This window comes from Lampetra fluviatilis, chromosome 44 (assembly GCF_964198595.1).
Source record: "Lampetra fluviatilis chromosome 44, kcLamFluv1.1, whole genome shotgun sequence".
In the NCBI taxonomy this organism is placed as follows: domain Eukaryota; kingdom Metazoa; phylum Chordata; class Hyperoartia; order Petromyzontiformes; family Petromyzontidae; genus Lampetra; species Lampetra fluviatilis.
Genome location: NC_136318.1, coordinates 55853 through 75937, shown reverse-complemented (window position 1 = coordinate 75937; position 20085 = coordinate 55853). Strand labels below are relative to the sequence as shown.

The 20085-nt window shown below is 49.8% G+C and overlaps 1 protein-coding gene and 1 long non-coding RNA gene across 2 annotated transcripts; both read right to left on the bottom strand.

Moving 5' to 3' along the window:
* Positions 1-50: 50 nt before the first annotated feature.
* LOC144947139 (uncharacterized) lies at positions 51-4604 on the bottom strand. Its single transcript, XM_078876336.1, has 4 exons — positions 4572-4604; positions 3402-3489; positions 2693-2891; positions 51-54 (listed from the first exon to the last, which is right to left on the bottom strand). Exons 1-4 carry the CDS (start codon positions 4602-4604, stop codon positions 51-53), a joined length of 324 nt encoding a protein of 107 aa, XP_078732462.1.
* A 2350-nt stretch (positions 4605-6954) lies between these two features.
* Positions 6955-19548, bottom strand: LOC144947164 (uncharacterized). Its single transcript, XR_013639995.1, has 3 exons — positions 19454-19548; positions 8020-8157; positions 6955-7004 (listed from the first exon to the last, which is right to left on the bottom strand). It is a non-coding gene; the product is annotated as an uncharacterized LOC144947164 (long non-coding RNA).
* Positions 19549-20085: the final 537 nt, after the last annotated feature.

Genomic DNA, 20085 nt, shown 5'->3' with positions numbered 1-20085 from the left:
CTCCTTACTAGTGAGCTTCTTGGAAAATTCATTGCACTCCAGGATCTTCTTTATCTGTGGTCCGAAAAAGACACCAGCTTTGACCTTTGCCTCAGACAGCTTAGGGAAGAAGTCTTGAAGGTACTTGAAGGCTGCTGACTCCTTATCTACAGCTCTGACAAAATGTTTCATAAGGCCCAATTTGATGTGCAGTGGTTTGCATCAGCACCTTCCGGGAGTCCACCAGTGGCTCCCACTTGATGTTGTTCCTCCCCACAGAGAACTCGGTCCGCTGTGGCCAGTCCCACCTGTGGTAGTGCGCCTTGGTGTCCGTACTGGTCCCAAAGGCAAAACTAGCAGGGAAACTTGATAAAACCACCTTAGAGACCCATCAGGAATGCCACAATTTTGAAGTATCGAATGACCTCCCAGCCGTACTCATCATACTTCAAGGCGTCCAGCAAGGTCTTGATGCTGTTGTGATCTTCCTTGAGGTGCACCGAATGAGCCAGGGGAAGAGACTGGTACTTGTTAACATTATGGAGCAGCACGGCTTTGAGGCTCCTGGATGAGCTGTCAATGAAGAGACGCCACTCATTCTGGTTATAGGCGATTCCGATTGCCTCGAACAGACTGATCACAGTGGCAGAAGCAGAGCCCATCTTGACGGGTGAAGAAGCTGCAAAAAGGTTTTTTGACGCTTCCTCTGATCTGTGACTTGTACACTTGCATCCAACAAGTTCCACTGCTTGAGCCTAGACGTCAAAAGCTCGGCATTGGACTTGGTGAGACCAAGATCTCTATCAAGTCGTTGGTCTTTTTGGTTGGGGTAGTATGGGTTTCTTCTCTCCTCAGCTCCACCTCTGAAATTGTAATCTGGATCTACAACGTCTTCCTCGCTCTCCGACTTGCTGCTCTTCTAAAGACGGCTGCTCTCTCTCTGGAGGAGTGGGTACAGGGAGCTCATGGCAGTGTGACACCGGGGCGATGGATGAAGGAAGGTCCGGATACGTGATAGCAGGTGCATTCTTGCCAGTCCGACGTTTGGAAGTATCCACCATGCAGAAGTAGCAATTGTTTGAGTGGTCAGTGGGTTCCTGCCAAATTCTTGGGATAACGAACTTCATGGCTCTCTTTTCCCCTCTGTACCATCCTACAAAAATAAATTTATTTCACCCATGACTAATGTGCAAGAGATTCTCGCAACATTTTTTATATATTATATATTTTTGTTAATGACATTGAAAATTGTAAAACATTTAAAAATTAAAACTTTTACAATTGTAATGCGGGCGTAAACGGCTTCGCGGATATGACGTCATGGGGGGAGGAGTTAGGTCACGTGGGTGAGAGGGGTGAGGTCTTAAGGGAGAGATACCGGAAGAGACGGGAGAGTGTGGGAGACTGAGTTAGAGTGAGGCCACGCAGGGCGGAGGTCGAGGAGTGGCGAGATCGCCACACACACGGGGGAGTAAGACTTGGCACCGTCGGCCAGCGGTGACCAAGCGCGGAGGAACGACGGGCAGCAGTGGAGCTGCAGTAAGGGCAGCGATGGAGCTGCAGTGAGGGCAGCCGTAGGACTGCACAGGGGGTCTGCAGCGGAGCTGCAGAGGTGTGGAAGCTACGGGAGCGAGGGCAGCTACGGAGCTGCCAAGGGGAGAGCTCTGAGCGAGGGCCGTGCGGGAAAAGTGTAAGAACCCGAATAAAGGACAACGGAGACAGAACCAGGATCGAGTCCCTTATTACACAATATTAAAAATGTAAACTAATTTTATGACATAAAATTCCAAGCAACAATTGTCCATCTTACCTTCCAGAGTTGTTTTGCATTGCTCGCAGGTGAAATGAGGTGCCCAGGGTTTGTCTTGATCCCCGACAGGCATGCCGAAATATGCCTTGCAGGCCCTACACATCTTAGCAGATGCTTCCACAGAGTACTTTTTCGCTCGTCTTGATAAATTGGCCGCAGACATAGCAAAATGCGTCTGCCGGATGCTTGCAGCCTCTTGATGCCATCTCAGAAAAATGCAGATATGTATCACATGTCCTTTGGATTGCACCACTCTTCGTTCTTGCATTAACATGCTAATCCCTCACATTAACATAGCCACTTCCATGCCCTCATCGAGGAGGCCGCTCTCCTATCTTACAGTTACATGCTAAGTTCTCACATTAACATCACTAGCCCCGCCCACTTCTTTATGACCCTTGTTCTACACCCATTTCAAACCTTTTACAACAGTCTGCCTCAGCAGCAGATCATGCTTTCCCACCTGATGACACACGCTTGTGTTGCGCCCGAAACGTTGTGATTTATTTTATACCTACGTGACTTTACCGAAAAAACCAAAGAGCATGAACTGGTGAGCTTAAGGCCCCTGTATTTATACTACGATTTATATTACTGGAAAGTTCTAGAATGTTCTAGAAGTTACTCCAAGTTTACTCAGCACTGAATTTATCTGGAATTCTCATTGAAAATAGGTAAATTTCCAAGTATCACTGTCCTGGTCACAAAAGCAAAGTTTGTGGAGAATAAGCCATTTTCTGTACTTTTGAGGTATACGAAATTCGAAAATAACACTTACTACCTGGGGACAACATTGATTTTTTTGTTACATAGTGTAATTATTGCTATGACATAAACCCATGCCGTTTCGAACGCGACCCGGGCCTGTATGGATGCGTGCGTATGTGCATGCATGGAGCGTACTGGAAGTTGCTGGGCCCGCTGATGAAGCGCTTGTCGATCTTGGGTTTAGCAGTCTTCTTGGCTGATCGGCCGAGCGTCGCTGTGGACAGCTTGCCCAGGGAGAAGGGGAAGCCCTGCTGGCCGCTGCTGGGAGGCATCTCCACATCGCGCTGTGTCTTTGGCGCCGCAGCCTCGCTCGGAGAGAACACGGGCCCCCGCGCTGCCGGAGCGACACGACACAAACACGCATCTGGCATACATCTGGCAGACAACTTTCTGTATTTATATGTAGCTTATTTACATATGTTAATCAAACATGTTTTAATACATGTTTAACACGTAGGCTTTCGCGACCAATATTATTCATAATCAACGTTTTTGGGTTTAAATCGCGATCTAAACCCAAAAACGTTGATTATGAATGTTTTAATACCTGTTGATTTTATGTGTCCCTTGATTAGCAAACATTTAAATATCTTATATTGTCAATAACCGAAAATATAATGTATTAGTCGTTTTAATGTGCAATTAACGTAATATTTTTAATTGGGCGAGCGGGTGAGCGAGTGGGTGGGTGAGCGAGTGGGCGGGTGGGTGAGTGGGGAGAGGGTGGGCTGTCAATAGCAGGCTGCACGTGTCCTGACCTTGCCACTCATCTGAATGACGATCACCGTAAATGCAAAGGGAACACAGAGGCCCGGGATGTGGACAGAGGAAGGGTAATGCTTACTCTGCCGTTGCTGGATTCTCTCCAAGATTGCACTGCCAAAAGCCTGGGCCTCCTTCTCACTCGAGAAGTTGAGCCCGACTTGAAACTCCTGTTTGGTGATGAACAGAGAGACAGGTGAGAGGGGGAGAAATGGTGGTGGCAGCATCTATATATGTATGTTGAACTTCTTTCGTACCATATGTAGCCAATCTGTGCTAATCAGAGGTGCGGGGCAAGAACAATAAACTAAACACAATGAGCATTTACAAAGAAAAGAGTTTTCAATCCAGATTTAAAAGTCCATAGCTTTAGTGGCTCCCTAATATTGGAAGAGCGTTTCAGACAGCTGCAGAAGCGCATCTGAAAGCAAGCAATGCGGTGACCGTCTTTGCTCGATGGCTCGCTAAAAGTGGCCGCGAGGAAGACCAGAGTTCGTGCGATTGTTTATGCTCCTTGGCGAGATTGGCAAGGTGTTGTACGGCAGGGATTGAGTGGGCACAGCAGCGGTGGCCACACAAGCCACCGCGCCGCACTGGCGCCTGGTAGAGTCGTGGTCCGGCAGCACAGGAACACCACGGTGAGAGTTGTGACTCGCACGAGCCGGCAAGTAGAAGCTCTCCGATTAGTTTTTCAGTGTCGTTTGTTTTTTACATCTCCCGGTTTATCCCCAATGGTGCTATGACAGGGCTCGTGTCACGGAATAAAGAATCCATTCGGAAATCTCACGCGGTGGCACTTTCTGTGTATTGGGACCGCTTTAGCGGACGCGTCTTTGTTCCTCACTGAACTTCGCAGCTAAAAGTCCTGAAGGTGGCCCTTTCTCTATACAGCGAAGAAATACAGAACAACTACGCTCAATGTGGTTGGCAATACCGCATGGCCTGAAAATAAAAATGTACTATAGGCGACATTTTGGACAATGGCCTTTCTTTATAGTGGTATTCTGCGCTCGTCAGCAGTGAGGTTATGAAGTATGGAGCCCAGAGCCAGTTTAGATATCGCCTATAGCCACTGCTGTCAACCGCTGCTGGGAATTGAACTCTGGTCGGCGGGTTCAGAGAGTGGCGTGTAACAACTGCGTCACTGGGGGTGACCCAGTTGTGGACTGTGGGCTGACCCTACACTGGAACTTGAACTGATCACAATCTCGTGATTGTCAGTCAGTCATTCTGATTTAGTACTTATCCTGACCATGCCCGTCATCATCCAGATGGCGGTTACCATAAACGCTAAGGGAACAGAGGGAACACAATGAATGGAACGCCAATGCTGGAGCGGCGAAGGCTGGTTGAGGGCTGGTTGAGGGCTGGTTGTGGAGGCGGAACTGCCATGGATGTAAAGACGATGACGCCAGGAATGCTGCTCGCTATGCGGACTGACTAAATTCTCCCCTTTGTTTGTTTAGGGTTAGGGTGGGGGCGACACGTCAGGCAGGTTCGGAGGGACTCTGTGTCGCAGCTGAAGCCCCGGGGACAGAGACCGGGCAACACCCAAAGCCACAGCCACAATGCGTATGGCACTGCAGGCAAGCGAGCGATCAGCGGGCGGCGCGTTTGTCCATCGAGTGAGTCCACTCCACGGGAAGCGGAGACGCAGTGGCTAACGCACTGCGCTAAGAACCCGACGAGTTCCATTCCAGCTCAAGGCCAACACCAGGGACGATTATCTGAACTGGTCTTGGGCCTCCTCTACGTCAAGTCAGGCTAAATTAGTACCTGGAGTTTTGTGTAAACATCAGCACTGGGAAGACATAGTCGGTTGGGCGTGTTGTTGGCCACCCACCCCGGCCTTTATAGGTGCTCGCTAACAGGACACTTGTACTAACAGTCTGTTAAAGGCTATACGGGGAATCTTTGTCTTTGGTGGTCACGGTAGTGGTGGTGGCAGAGATGCTCATGACGGAGATGGTGACGGTCATATAACCGTGGTTATGGTGCGCTGGAGGTTGCGGTTAGCGCAATGCGTTAACGAGCACCAATACCATCACTACAATACCGTCACCACCACCACAATATAACCACTATCATCATTGCCATGGGTACACTGCTGATGATGCACATGTGCTGAGAAATCAAAAACCGCAACAACTTTCATTTTTGCAGTGCAGCCAGCAATCGAACGTGGGTGTCTCTGTGATGCACCGTCCACAATCACCTATGCCCCTCTGCATTATCCAGTGGGCTGCACGCAGGCTCGCGTGTCCCCTCGGATCACGCCGAGCTCTGCAGCCAGCGACTTTGCTCCACAGCTTCGGCACAGATTAGCGGCTGCAGTGATTTATGCCTCGCATTTTCTCCGTGTTGTGCTGCTGCCAGCGTGGGCGATGGAATGCGGCGTTCAGCAATGCACGGAATCTTCTGTTCGGTGCAAAAAGAAGGGATTGATATATTGATGGAGGTGGCGCCCCCCCCGCTGTCACGACAATCGGGCCCGGGTGCGGGCGCGAGGAGTGCGCTCTTCGCTAGAGATGCAATGCAGTGCCGATGTGGTGTCAGACCGACGTCACGAAGCTCGCCTCGTTGTGCAGGTGTTGTATCTTTGCCTTCTGATAGAAACTTGAAATGACTAGAACAGATGATGAAACAGCTTCTTGTTGTTGTTGGACAAGCAACATACCTCGCTATACCGCTCTCTCCACTGACTGCAGTGCAGCGCAATGGTGACGTGATGTTATTTTCCTCACCTGGTATGCAGGAAGTCGGAGGTTCGATCCCAACCCTGACGCCTGCTGCTGTATATTTGGAGTTTACGTGTTCTTCCCTTGGTCGCATGGATTTTTTTCCCTGGGTCCTCTGATTTTTACCCCCACCTTTATAAACATGCATCTAGATTATTTAGCTGCAATACATTTCCACCTGATAAGCCACTTTGTGATCAGGTCGCTTCTTATAAAAAGCTAATAGCTTAGTGGGCCTTACCTGGCAAGAAAAAAACATAGTTTAGTTTTATTTGTATATATTTTTAAGTGATTTGTTTTATCTTTCCTATACTTTGCACTCCTATCGTGTGTTTGTATCGTTTGTTTTTGTAGTGCTCTGACCTGCCCCTACTGGACATCTGTGAAAATAGATGTATAGCTCATCGGATGACTCCAACATAAATAAATATTCCTAATTCTGAAGCTCGTCACACCCACAACCAGCACCGTCCCAGCTGAGCGACATTCGCTGGCCGCAGCCGTCTGGGAATCTCTCTCCCACGTCATACGCGGCGGCGGCGGCCGCAGCAGCAGCAGCATCCAGTGCGGCGTACTGGTCAGTCGAGCTGCTACAATGGTGTCTATGCTAGAGCAGGCGACCTGACGTACGGGACGCTTCTGGGCGTTTTTGAAGTGTTCACCACACCGACTGGACACGTGCACACGTGTGGGCAGGGGAATACCGTTGTTGTCATCCCCCCACCATAGGAACGTGGAATTTCCACCGCTGGCTGTGTGGGGGCCATGTAGGCGAGACTGGTGCCTCTAAGCTTGTTGGAGCGGGAGCTGCTGCGAGCGGTGGACCGGGTCGAGGGCCGAGTGCGCCGCGTGCTACTCACGTCCGCCACGAAGCAGTGGAAGTACGGCCTTAGGGTGCGGTACATGAACTCCGCGTAGAGCTCCTGGTCCAGCAGAGTCTTCTGATCCTGAGACGAGAATGCACTGACGGGTTCACGACTACGTCACCGCGTCCCGCTGTCACGCATCCTCCCAGACCAATTAACTGCCCACACACAGCGCCGCATCCCTGCGTGGTCGTGGTGGTGCCGTCGGAGCTGTCACTTGCTGTAGACGTTCGCAAATCCGACCTTTCCACACGCAGTGATGTTATCCATCAGCTTATCTACACTTCTGCAGTGCAGCAGAGCATGTCTCTGTACGGTTGTGTTGTTTACCATGTGTGCCTCTAAATATTCAACAGCTTCTTTGTGGAGAATATAAACAACACTATACATTATACTCTTTGGTTCTTTTGGTAAAGTTACGTAGGTAGAAAAAATAAATTATAAATTACGACGTTTCGATCGCAACACAAGCAATCGTCATCAGGTAGAAAGATACAGCTGTAGAACTGCTGAACAAGAAAGGGCTCTTGCAACATGAGGCTATATATAGGTTTGAGGTGGGTGTCACCCAAGGGTAAGTAGCAGAGGTCGCAACCGGGTACCCGATACCCGTACCCTACCCGATACCCGGCTACCCGTATCCAGCTGGGTACGGGTACCCGTTTGCGACCCTGGTGCGGCCGGGTACGGATAGGCCGTGAGTCACTGGTGAGTAACCATTTGTCACTCATTTCGGGTAGGGTACGGGTAAGGAATCAAAACTCGTTTGCGACCTCTGGTAAGTAGGCAGGGTCAAAAATGCTCCAAAGGAGGATTGGCATGTTAATGCAATCGAATTTCATGGGATACGAACCCCGTCGTCGCACACGAGCACCGTCGCCACAAGCACGCACAGCAGCTGCGCTACATTGCTCGTGTGGGGGTGTGTGGGAGTGCGTGGGGGTGTGTGGGAGTGCGTGGGGGGGAAGCGTGGGGGAGGGTGGAGGTGTGTGTCGTAGGGATGTATGGAGGTGCATGGAGGTACGTGGAGGTGCGTGGGGGAGCATGGAGGTTCGTGGGGGTGCGTGGGGGTGCATGGGGGTGCCCCCCACCGGACCTGGATGCTGTAGATGCGGATGAAGTGTGAGCGCACGGTGCTGTCGCGCACGACGCACGCCACGCCACAGTGGCGCTTCCTCCAGCTCCGCTCGCCTGGCCACGCCGCAAACACCTGCACCACGGCCGAGGCCAGCGTCTGTGGGGGGGCCGGGGTGGGACAGGGGAGGGAGGGGGATCAAGACACAGGGCATAGGTTCGGCTCCACTCACCACAGCGACACGCTCACAGCCACGATCCGATAGCGATGATGCTATTGCCGTCGAGCCACTGGTGACGATGATGATTTGTGCATCAGGTATACGCACCTGCCATGGTTTGTGCGGATGCGGTTTAGGGTGAACCATGAGCTTTGTGGAAAGTCAAAACTAGGGGTATTCTGCATTGGGTCTTTCACAAGGTGTTTGTGAGTTATTTTAAACTCCATTCAGCTCTCCAAGCTTCATTGGGGTTAAACTCGCACGGTTGAAGGCTAAGCACATGGGTCCAAAAGGATTTGTGTGACTTCAAGCAATCATGAGGGACAATATTGAGGTCCTGGTGAATAGGTAGTCAACCATTTTCCTCTATTTACAGGACTTCCCGGAGGGTTGCAGCATTGTGGTGAATGGGTGGGTGTAATTGACAATGGATCTCTCGCTTGAGGTTTTGTCAAGTGGTCCTATTGTGTTCACTACTACTTTGGAGGCTATAGAGTTGGGCAGGACTCTTGCGGTCCGGTATTCTGTTGGATTGGCAGCTCCCAGGTGTCGTAGTAGGGCTCATACATGGTGGCTGGAGTGTGTGGAGTCCAGGCCTTCAATGCACTCAATCCACCATTGGCGTCTGGCTAAGTCTAAAGACTCTAGCAAGGGGCTTTGCGACCTGTGGGCTGTCCAACTTTTTGTACTGTCGGAGCAGGTTCTGGGTCTCTGTCCAGCAGGGAGTGGATTCTTTCAGGAAGCCTCGGGGGGTGCTCTTCTTGGCGGCTGCAGTACGGAGGTCAACAAAACGGTGACAGCATTCTGTTGTTGCGGGAATTCGACTCACCACTCTCTCTACAGCCTCCTTATCGTGTTCCTAGTCAGCTTTGACCAGGTTCCACTTTGGTAATCGTTTTGACAGAATCACGGGGATTTCAATGCTGATGTGGGTGATGATGGGCCTATGTTGACTTTGGGGAAGCTTAGAAGTATTTTGCGTGATGTTTGAAGTGTGCTCCCACTTTGACCTTTGGTAATGATGGTGAGTTTAGGGTTGTAGTCGCGTTGCCAGCGGGCAGAGTAAAAAAGTTTCTTTCTGCTTGGGATCCAAAACCAGGTGCAGATATTCAGTGGACATCCAGTCGGTGAGTTCTTCACCGTCGGCCTGATCGCCTGCATAGCCCCACATAGTATGGCGGTTGTTAAAGTCACCAATGTAGAGGGCTGGGATTAGTGTGCTTGGGAGTCCTGGCTTTGTCCATTTTTTATTAGGGGCTTTATACACATTGGTGATATGCAGCTCCCCTATCTTGATGATGGTGGTGTAGCTGGCCTCTTTTTGAGTTCGTGGGAAGGCATATAACTATGCGATGATGTTCTTCACGTATATGGCCAAGCCATATTTCGGGTGGTAGTGGCTCGTTTTGAGGTTGTATCCAAGGATGTGGGAGCGATTGGCATGTAGGGTATCCAAGCCGTGGGTTTCTTGGAGTGTCAGGACATCAATGTTACGTGTGTTCATTATGATCACGAGATACTCGCACTTTGCCTGAGAGAATCCCTCAATGTTCTATTGGAGGATCCTTGTCCCGGGCCTGTCTGGCACATTGTCTGGCCTTAAACATGGCCGTTGGTGTGATTTGCGCTGTTGCTCTGGAGACTGGAAGATTGATGACCAATGTTCGGTTCGCGTTGATGGCATTCGTCGTGATTTCTCATTCAACAGAGTAGTGATGATGAACGTGATGAACATGATGAACATCACCACTCTGTTAAGTGACTGTAGAAGAGCACTCGACTCTCCCATTGCAAGGTCACGGGTTCAAGTCTCGGTCGAGGGTGAACTCCGCCCATCATCCCTTGGGTTAGGGACGATGGAGCTGGGAGATGCTGCCAATGGAAGCATGACAAGGACGTTAGGAAATGTTGGTAATATTAGGTTAGGGGATTTGGGGAATGAGGGAGAGGGGGTGTTGGGAATGTGTCTACGGGAAAGGAGGTGCATTGGGAGGTTACAGAAATAATTGAGTTGGAAAGGCAAGTTCATTTAAGATGGTTTTGGGCCTGTGTTGAGAAGACACATAGAAAAAACAATTAGAAAGCCGTCGGAGATTAGAGACCCATAGACTCAGAGAGACTCAGACCTGCACAGAGACTCGGACCATAACACAGAGCTCCATTCCCTTACCCAGAGATCCACAGTCTCACACTGAGATTCATAGACTCACACACAGACAAAAGACACACGCTGTATAGCTATAACAGACTGCTGGGGCAAGTGCTGCTAGCGAGCACATACGAAAGGCCGGAACGGCACACCACGCCTGGCCGCCTTTGTCTCCCTAGTGGTGATGTTTACACACCTCAACAAGTACTAATTTGAGGCCGAGTCGACCTAGGGGGTGTTGGCTGTGAGTGGGATTTGAACTCGGGTCGCTGGGTTCGTATCTAAGCGCGCTAACCGCTACACTACCGCTCTCCACACACAGACCCATGGATACACACACATACACCAATAGACGCACACAAACCCATAGCTGCACACACAGACACTTTAGATGCACACAGAAACCCTGACTAACAAAGACCCAGAGATTACCGGAGTTGTGGACATGCCACCGGTGTCGGCAGAATATGAGTAGTAGAGGGAGACAGGTAGGAGGATGCGGAAAGAGACACTAGTGGACGCGAGTAGAAAACGAGGTACGGAACAAAAGCTCAAGGAGGCAGGGAAAAAAACTCCAAGCAGTAGGGCCGATGCAGTCGTGGGACTTGTGGAGTGGGTCTCATCTGCCGTTGGTCTACAATGAGGCAGAGAAAGAAATGCCACATTCCAAGACGGGGGCAATTCCATTATATATTTTGTCTACGTTGTATAATTTAATCTCGACCATCATGGATGAGAGCATCGCGAGTTGAATGTCACCCTGGCGACGCGAATGCTGATGAACCGAGTCGGAATGCGGTGACGCCTGTCTCTGCACCCTGGGTGGAGAGCGCTCCCGGAGCCGGACAGACGAGTTCCGTAGCCCCCCCTCCTCCTCCCACAAACAACAGTGCGTGGCCTGACGTGGAAAAGTCTATAACTGGCGACGTCTCGGGCGATGCCCCTTCTTCACAGCACAGAGGGAGCTAACCAAAGAGGTAGCGTCGTTCACCACCAAATCATCGGCTTCGACAAAAGTGAACAGATTCTGTCTGGTGATGCTGCTGCTGCTGCGTTGGCAGCGGTCGCATAACGAGCGTGGGGGCAGGGGGTGCCTTGCCCCCCTCCCCTGGTGGCCAAAGCTACGAGTCGAGGTCTCCTTGACAACCACCATGAGATTTGTTTTCAGTGTAAAATAACAACTTTTTTATGCAAATCTTTTCATTTACGTTCCACCTTTGATTTTAATTAGAGCAGTAACATTTGGCGACCGTAAGAGACAAATCAAATATTGGAGCCCCATCTGACCGATTGTCACACCAGCTGAGCTAATAATGATATTATGTAGTCACTACGCCACTGATTGGCAGTGATACACAAGTACACTTAACAACAAAACCTCGACAGTATTTGTCAATCACAACACAGCGTGGCCTTAAATGCAACGGGTGACGTTTCGGGTGACGGTACTTCTCCATGTCACGTAAAGTATAGCACTTTCCATCGCACTCGTTTACCGAAAGGAGCTCACACAACACTTCCAAGCACAAGGATTCGACCGGGACTCGAGTCCCCACCGGCCCACACTGGAGGCACACTCCAAGACGTCTCTATCAGCCCAGCCTCGGTTTATTATTAGAGCCGTGGGGTTTACAGCAACAACTCTGAACATGACGTCACCAGATCTCGGCACAAATCAATTCCTGCCACATGTTTCCAGTTGCCAGCTGCCAGAGAGGTTTTCACTTCTCTCCCCATCCGCGTAAATCACAAAACAGCTCAGTAACAGCCCATCGAGAGTCTGAACTGTCAATAGGGATACAAGAGGAAATAACCGTAGCACTGCACAGCATCACTTCAAAACAACCACCCAGCGAGTGGGGGGCAGCTGGGTGCTGCGATGAGCCTGCTGTGACCCGAGTTCGATTCCGGCTACGGCTAACATCGGTGGCAAGAGATATTTTAACTGGTGCTCGCCTCCTACCCCTCCTCCATCCCTTCATTAACCCGCACTTCTCCGTACGGCTGATGATATCGAGCAGCAGCTGTGATTTCTATCGAGATTGCCGACGAGCCACATGAGATTGCGTCACGAGTAGTGGGACGCCGTGATGCTGCTGTAAATGCCTCCTTCGAATTTGCGAATCGGGCGTCCAGACGTTAAACCCGTACTGACCAGCGTGGTGAATTTATGGCGTGGGGAGGCCCTCATCGCACTGGTGGGTTTAGGAAGGCTGGAATGTGTTTGCTGTGGATAGCGAGTGGTATTCGGGGCCAGTTTTTGCATTTATACATTTCCGGATATCGGATGTTTTCGGACCATTATGTTAGATATTTGTTTCAGACCCTAACTCAACACATTAGCTACCATCCGCCACGAAGTGGCGGTAACGTCACCACGAGGCTTGTGCTAGGCTAGGTGCACTCCATAGCACACCACTCAGGATAACCACGAGCGTCCCTGTGCAGAATGCAATTCACAAAACAGACCAGGAGACGATACGCCTCCTCTTCCTCCACAGACATGTCTCTCCACATAAAAAGAAAAGTTTTTCTTTACACAACTCATGGGTTCTTACATATATATTTTACACAGCTCATAATTTCAGCAGCATTGATTTAAAACGAGCAGAGTTTGCTTGGACTGAATCAATGCTGCTGAAATTGTGTCGTTACCCTCCACCACCCGACACGGCCAAACAGTAAAAAAAGTGTGTCACGTTTACAAAAGACAAATAGTTCACAAATAGTAAACTGCTGAAATTGTGCACTCCCGGGAGGTCGATGGGTTGTCTGTGTAATATCTTGACTTAAGCTTTCGTGACTGCAGGAATACATATTCTATGGGTCTTTCGGTAAAGCCACGTAGATAGAAAAATAATAAACATATCAAGCAATCGTCTTCTCACCTGAAGGCGATTGCTTGTGTTGCGATGGAAACGTCGTGATATTTTTTATTATTATTTTTCTATCTACGCGGCTCTACCGAAATTCCCATAGAATATGTCTGTGGAATACTTCATGATTTTAACCTGGACAGATGGATTTGTGAAGGAGACATTATCGGCTCATCTAATTTGTTATGGAACACGAGAGGTTACTCTGCAGATATAAATGCTTCGACTGTCATACCAATGTAGAATTGACATCACTAGATCAGATCCACTGGGAGAAACGAGGCCCATTCCACAATGATCTGGCCAGAGAGACAGCTTCATCTGACCAAGTGTAGAGAACGAGGCTTGCATTAGTCACATTCCCTCACACCGTGATTACATTCCAGAACGGATGATGGCGAGATGTTAACCACGTCGCCCAGTATGGAGGAGTTCGTGTGTTCGATCCCGACCCTGGCGCCTGCATAATTTGAGTCTGCGTGTCTCTCTCCCCGTGGTCGCGTGGATTTTTCCCCCGGGCACTCCGGGTTTTCCCTCCGCATTTCGAAACATGAATTTAGAGTATTTGGCTTGACATTAATTTCCACATGATAAGCCACGTTGTTGAGCCATCATTTCTGGCCAGGTCGATTCGGAAAAAGAGCTATATAACTCAGTGGGATTTACCTGGCAAAATATAAAATAGTTTCGTTTTTCATGGGCTCAGCAGTGCCATATAAAGCACTCGTGTTCAAAGCCCAACTTAAACTGTAGCATTCACAGAGTGTCACAAGTGATCTAGGCGACTCCACGCCCCAAGCCACGGGGTGGACAGTTAGTTTTTGTCAGCCCTAAGCCTGTGGTGGAAATTCCATATTCCTATGGTGGGGGCCTGGTCTCTCTCAGCACGAGCGGCGTTGAAATACCACGGTGGCGCATTACCACAATATAATTGTGAGCGTCGATGTGGAGAATATACGTAATACGATAACCAAGCACAACAAAATAAGTTTTGTATTTACACATGAACATCAGCCACACGACCTTTTGAAAGAGGACATTTCCAGCCTCATTCAGGGTCTCATCAGCAGACTTACTCGCTCGAACCGATGCTCTGGTGCACTGCTCGATGTTTATCATGGGCAAGGACCCTCCCTGTTAGACATGGGTCCGAGTTTCGAAGTAAAATATTCCTCACAATAATCACCAGAACGCTAATGACTGGTCCCGTGCTCAGCTCTCGCAAATATCCCGGCCCCACGGGCAGCTAACAGAGTGCTTTGCATGCTAGGAATGTCGGAAAAAGATTATGTAAATCTTGTTTAAAAGTATAGCAGTGCGTGATGTTAAGTCGCCATCCACGTGGCATGAGCTGTTTGACAAGTACAGTATTATTGTACGATTGTTCAACGAGGTAAAGTGACGTGTCATTCCATCGCTGCAGTGAGTGGCACAGGCCCAAATGGTCAAGCTCCCAGGAACAAACGGCACTATTATCCAAGTTATGAAGTGATGCGAGTCTAACACGTATCAAGAATTGAACGGGGTTATTTATGTATTGGTGTAAGAGATTGGTGGGGAGGGGGGCGAGACGACGATGATGGTAGTAGGGAATTCTATATCTTTATTTCCAGAGTGGAACAGTTCGAGGGAGGGATTACAAATATAAGGTGACCTCTTGATTTTAAGCTTTCGTGACTGCGGGATTCCATACTCTTTGGTTCTTTCGGTGAAGTCACGTAGGTAGAAATAAAATAAAATAAATCACCACGGTTCGATCGCAACACAAGTGGTCGTCATCAGGCAACTTTTTGCAACTTGCCTTATGACGACCGCTTGTGTTGCGATCGAAACGTCGTGATTTGTTTTATTTTATTTTTAACTACGTGACTTTACCGAAATAACCAAAAAGTATAAGGTGACCTACAGTGTAGTAGTGAGTGGATGGATGAGTCAGTGAGCGAGCAATTGAGTTAGTAACTTTATGAGTGAATGAGTGGATAGGCGAGTGGATGGGTTATTGAGTGATTGACTTGTGTGAGTGAATGAGTGAATAGTTGAGTTTGTTGTGACCTTCGGGCATGGTGAGCGAGTGTCGGTGTGACCAGTGGGGAGCGGGGTAAAGTCGCGATTAGCGCTACGCTGCGCCAAGAACCTGGCTACCCGGGTTAGATTCCCGCTCACGGCCAACACCAGTGGCGATTATCTGAACCGGTCCTGGGCCTCTCCTAGGTCGACTCGGTTTCAAATAGAGTACCTGGTGCGGTGTGTCAACATCGCTACTGGGGAGATAAATTCGGTCGGGCGTGGTGCTGGTCACCTAGTACCTCGTGTTAAGTACCGGACTTCATAGGTGCTCGCTAACAGTACTTTCCCCAACAGTGTCAAGGCTACCTGAAGGGATGTGTGTGCGTGCAGATGCGGTCCACTACTCACCACACACTTGTGTCCCAAGACATCAAAGAGAGCTCGGTTCTCTTCGGCTGAGAGCAGCTGGCAGCCTTTGTTAGTCCACTTCTTGGTGCCATTTGCGACAGAAGTCATCACAGTGCCTTGCACAGCCCACCCCAACACTCAACACGGCAGTAACACAGCTACCCTACAGCCAACACCGACACCAACCCAGCAATAATACAGCCCAACACAGCACCTCCGGTTAGCGCGGCTGGCTACGTAAGGTGCGAAAAAAGTTCAACACACACTCGCAGTGTACTGTGATGTAATGAGTCTCGACACAGCCCATGCTCACGCATGTATGGAGCGACAGTAACTGTGGGATCTTCTCATTGTCTCACCTGGTGCTTGGCGATCAGCCAATAGGTACGAGGCAGCCCCCCTCTCGCCCTACCCCCCCCCAAATATGCCTCAAGCACTGATTGGTCTAGAGCAGTGCGATGAGCTCATTGTGGAGCGATACAAGGGCAACAGGTTGAGTGGGATTCAATCCGGAGGCTTCGCCCAGGTGAGAGGGCGATGCTGCTATTTATGTACCGCGCTGCAATGGAAACACCTGAACCTTACAGGAGTACTCACAATAATTCGCGTTAATAGCGTATCTTAGACATCACCGTCATGCATCATCATCCCATGGTCATGATATATGCAACGATGGTGTATCGACGATATAGCATGGATACAAACACACATTTCCACACATTCTTCAATAACACTGTATGTAACCTTAAAAGCTAAAAATATCTCAATAGCCGACGTTTCGGACAATGGCGCTTCTTAGGGGCCGTCCATAAATGACGTCACGCAATTTTGGACGATATTTGACCCCCCCCCCCCCTCGTCACACGGCATCACAAAAAGTCAGACCCCCCCTCAAATATGAGGTCACAAAGCTCCCCCCCCCCAAATATAAAAATGCTTCAAATCGCTTTAAACTATTGTCATTGTAGTGCGTATTTAATGTCCTGCTGCACTCTGATGTTGTAGGAGAAAACATGTATTAAAAAGTATAATTAAGTAGAACGTGTTGTTAAAGTTGCGCATTTTGATGTGACGTCACATTTCTCACCCCCCCCCGTCACACATCGTCACAAATGTCTGACCCCCCCCACTAGGTGCATGACGTCTGTATGTACGGCCCCTTAACAGCGCGGCATGGAAGAAATTAGCTCTTCATACGGCTCCCTCAAGTGGCATGAGCAAGAATTTGCACGGCTGTGCCTTTATCCACCTAATGTGAGATTGAGATTGCTCACGTGCTCTGAATCATCAACATTATCATCCATCGCAAGCCATAGAATGTGTAGATGGTTGCACGATTACCCAGCGATGCCATGGGTTTGACTGTCACGGCCATCGTACGACAACCTGTCGGATTGTTGTTCGGTAGAAGCTTGGTGTTCTGCCCATACAATCCTGAATATGATCTGATTGGATATGTGCTGTTATCAACTGGGGTCCGTAATAAATGTGGTCTCACCATCCAACCCAGTAGACAGCAACTTAACATTGAGAATGTGAACGTCAATAGAGTGGCTGTCAATATGTTAAACACTACACGAAGTGTAAACGCAGCGTTTTGTCAATGCACTGCTGGATGAAGGACTCATCCGTGCTATATCAGCCATGGGGAGGGGGTTGTTTTGACCCTACTTCACCACGCTGGACAGGTGTGGTGGTGAGGTATGGGAAAGGCCAACCAGGACCGGTATACAATATTACATTTGACATCAGAATAAGAATGTTTATTTATCCTGGAGGAATCCAATGAGCTAGTTTTCATAGTTATCCAGTAAGGGGCGAGTCAGAAAGTTACAATTGTATTAGCCATGGCCTGATATCCAACTCAGGTTGCCAGGGTTAATATAGTGCAATGCGCTAACCATTGCTGTTCAGCTTGGCGCCACGCCATTATAAGCCTGAATAATGAGCACGGGAAAACGATTGCATTGAATGAAATCCAACATCTACAACGTCGAAGTGGCTCATTAACAACAAGAGCTGTTGCGTCGGACTCCCTGTCGCCCATTGGGATGGCCACGCGCTCTCGACTCTTTTCGGGACCGGTAGTCCAATACACGGAATGTCCAATACACAGAATGTCCACACATTCAGTGCTTTTGAGCTGGTGGTCTGGACAAGGCCTATCGCTCTTGTACATATGCGATGCTGCTGCTGCAGGCCCGTGCGCCGTCTTGTTGAATACACGAGGAGAGCCCCCCCCCCAGCACCCCCTGCGCTGCGACGTGAAAGAAGAGGCAGCTCACGACGCTCGTCTCAATCCTCCTCCTGTGCCAAGTCGGAGCGCCAACAGCACTCTGCCTTTTTTTTAGTAACACAATTCTAAGATAATACTGCATGTACTACGAGTTTTTTTAATCGCTAAGATTTAAATAATATTCCGGTGAAAGAATGACATTCATATCACACGTTACAAAGTTGGAGCGATTGTACATCAGCAGCTTCAGTCTCTGGTGTTCGTTACATCTCTTCGGTGTCGCTCTTAGTGATTAAAAGTCTTCCGAACTTCTGCCGTTTCAACTCAATTCAATGTTATTGGTTACACATAAAATCCCGTTTAACCAGTTACCCAGCGAGTTTATTTGGCAACGGCCCGCAGCCACGAACAATAGTTATTGTGGGGGTGAAGACTGTAAACGAATCTATGTTGATTGAAAACTAATTTCTTTATTCCTGTTTTTTGTGTTTAGATTGTTGTTATTCCCCCACACCTCCGATTATAACGGTTGGCTGCGTACGGCACTAAAGAAGTTCAAACACACACGAAGAGGAGCCCAGCCATCAACCAGCCAGGAAACGAGAGGCATGGATTCTTGTCAATAGTGGTATGGTTATGTTTCCGGCCTAGACTCGTGTTTCTTTTTGCGATGGGTTAACTTCTTATCATTTACAGATCTGAATAACAGCGGTTATCTAACAATGCTTTCTAACTATGCTGTCCGAAGGCATATCAGACGATGCTGGCTGGAGTGTCTGCTTCAAGGCGGCTGGCTGTAGGAGCCATCATGATAACAGATACAGGGAACCACGTTTACAGAAATGCCAAGCGACATTCACAGCTGGTGAGGGCATGGTTAATAATACTACTTTGCATGAACGCGAACCCAGATGCTGTGAGTTTGGAAGCCATAATGAACAATCCCTTGAGTTATTGTGTAACAGCAACGGCTTCAGACTGTGTTGCCACTGACTACCAATACACACGAATAGACATTTGCGTGTTTGTGTGTGTGGGGGGTGGTAGTGTGGGGGGTGGTAGTGTGGGGGGTGGTAGTGTGGGGGGTGGTAGTGTGGGGGGTGGTAGTGTGGGGGGTGGTAGTGTGGGGGGTGGTAGTGTGGGGGGTGGTAGTGTGGGGGGTGGTAGTGTGGGGGGTGGTAGTGTGGGGGGTGGTAGTGTGGGGGGTGGTAGTGTGGGGGGTGGTAGTGTGGGGGGTGGTAGTGTGGGGGGTGGTAGTGTGGGGGGTGGTAGTGTGGGGGGTGGTAGTGTGGGGGGTGGTAGTGTGGGGGGTGGTAGTGTGGGGGGTGGTAGTGTGGGGGGTGGTAGTGTGGGGGGTGGTAGTGTAGCGGTGAGCGCGGTGTGCTACGAACCCGACCACACGAGTTCGATTCCCCCTCACGGCTAGCACCAGTGACGATTATCTGAACCGGTTCTGGGCCTCCCCTAGGTCGACTCAGTCTCAAATTAGAACCTGGTGTGATGTGTAAACATCGCCACTGGGGAGACAAAGGCGGCCGGGCGTGGTGTTGATCACCCACCTCCTGATATTCCGTGCTGGCCTCTTCTCAGGTGCTTCTTAACAGCATTTGCCCCAACAGTCTGTTATTGCAGCGCACTCTCGTGCGGAAATCTCTGGCCGCTATTATTGGGTGAAGCTGCCATGGCAGCGGCGCACGACAATAACCGTGGCCCTGACAAAAGGTCAACGCGGGCGGGCGGGCGACGTTGAGACGACCACCCGCCCCGAGTGGGTGGCCTCGTCCCGCGACCTCTGGCGGTGGGTGTGGGCATGGGACATGGACCCTGTGAGAAAGCCTCGCCGGATAAATAACCTCACAAACGTGGACGCCCGCTGGATGTGGAGCTGAGTGGATTTGCCAATGCCTGGTACCAGCGGTTTCAAGATTGGCCTTCGTGAAGGACGCTACTGAGGAGTTGGAGGCGGTCGCCCTCCAGCGAAAACGGAGCTCAACAACGAACATAGCGCCGGGCCGCTAAAACAGCGAGTTGGCACAGTAGGGGGGCACAGGTGGTACATCTGCCAGTCACCGCAGTTGGTCAACTCCTGGGTCTGTCCCGTGACCTGCCGGCAGAGAGCCTTCGACATTTTACATGGCCTCAAAGTGCACCTCGCCTGGCAAAAGCGCTGTTGTGACGTCATCGCCAGTTA

Excerpts from the sequence above, each read along its gene's own strand:
- LOC144947139 (XM_078876336.1), bottom strand. The coding sequence starts at position 4,604 with ATGGTAACCGCCATCTGGATGATGACGGGCATG. Across the intron at positions 3,490-4,571 it reads TCTGGATGATGACGGGCATG|GAGTTTCAAGTCGGGCTCAA; the intron begins GTCAGGATAAGT and ends ATCACCAAACAG. Across the intron at positions 2,892-3,401 it reads GAGAATCCAGCAACGGCAGA|CGCGGGGGCCCGTGTTCTCT; the intron begins GTAAGCATTACC and ends TCGCTCCGGCAG.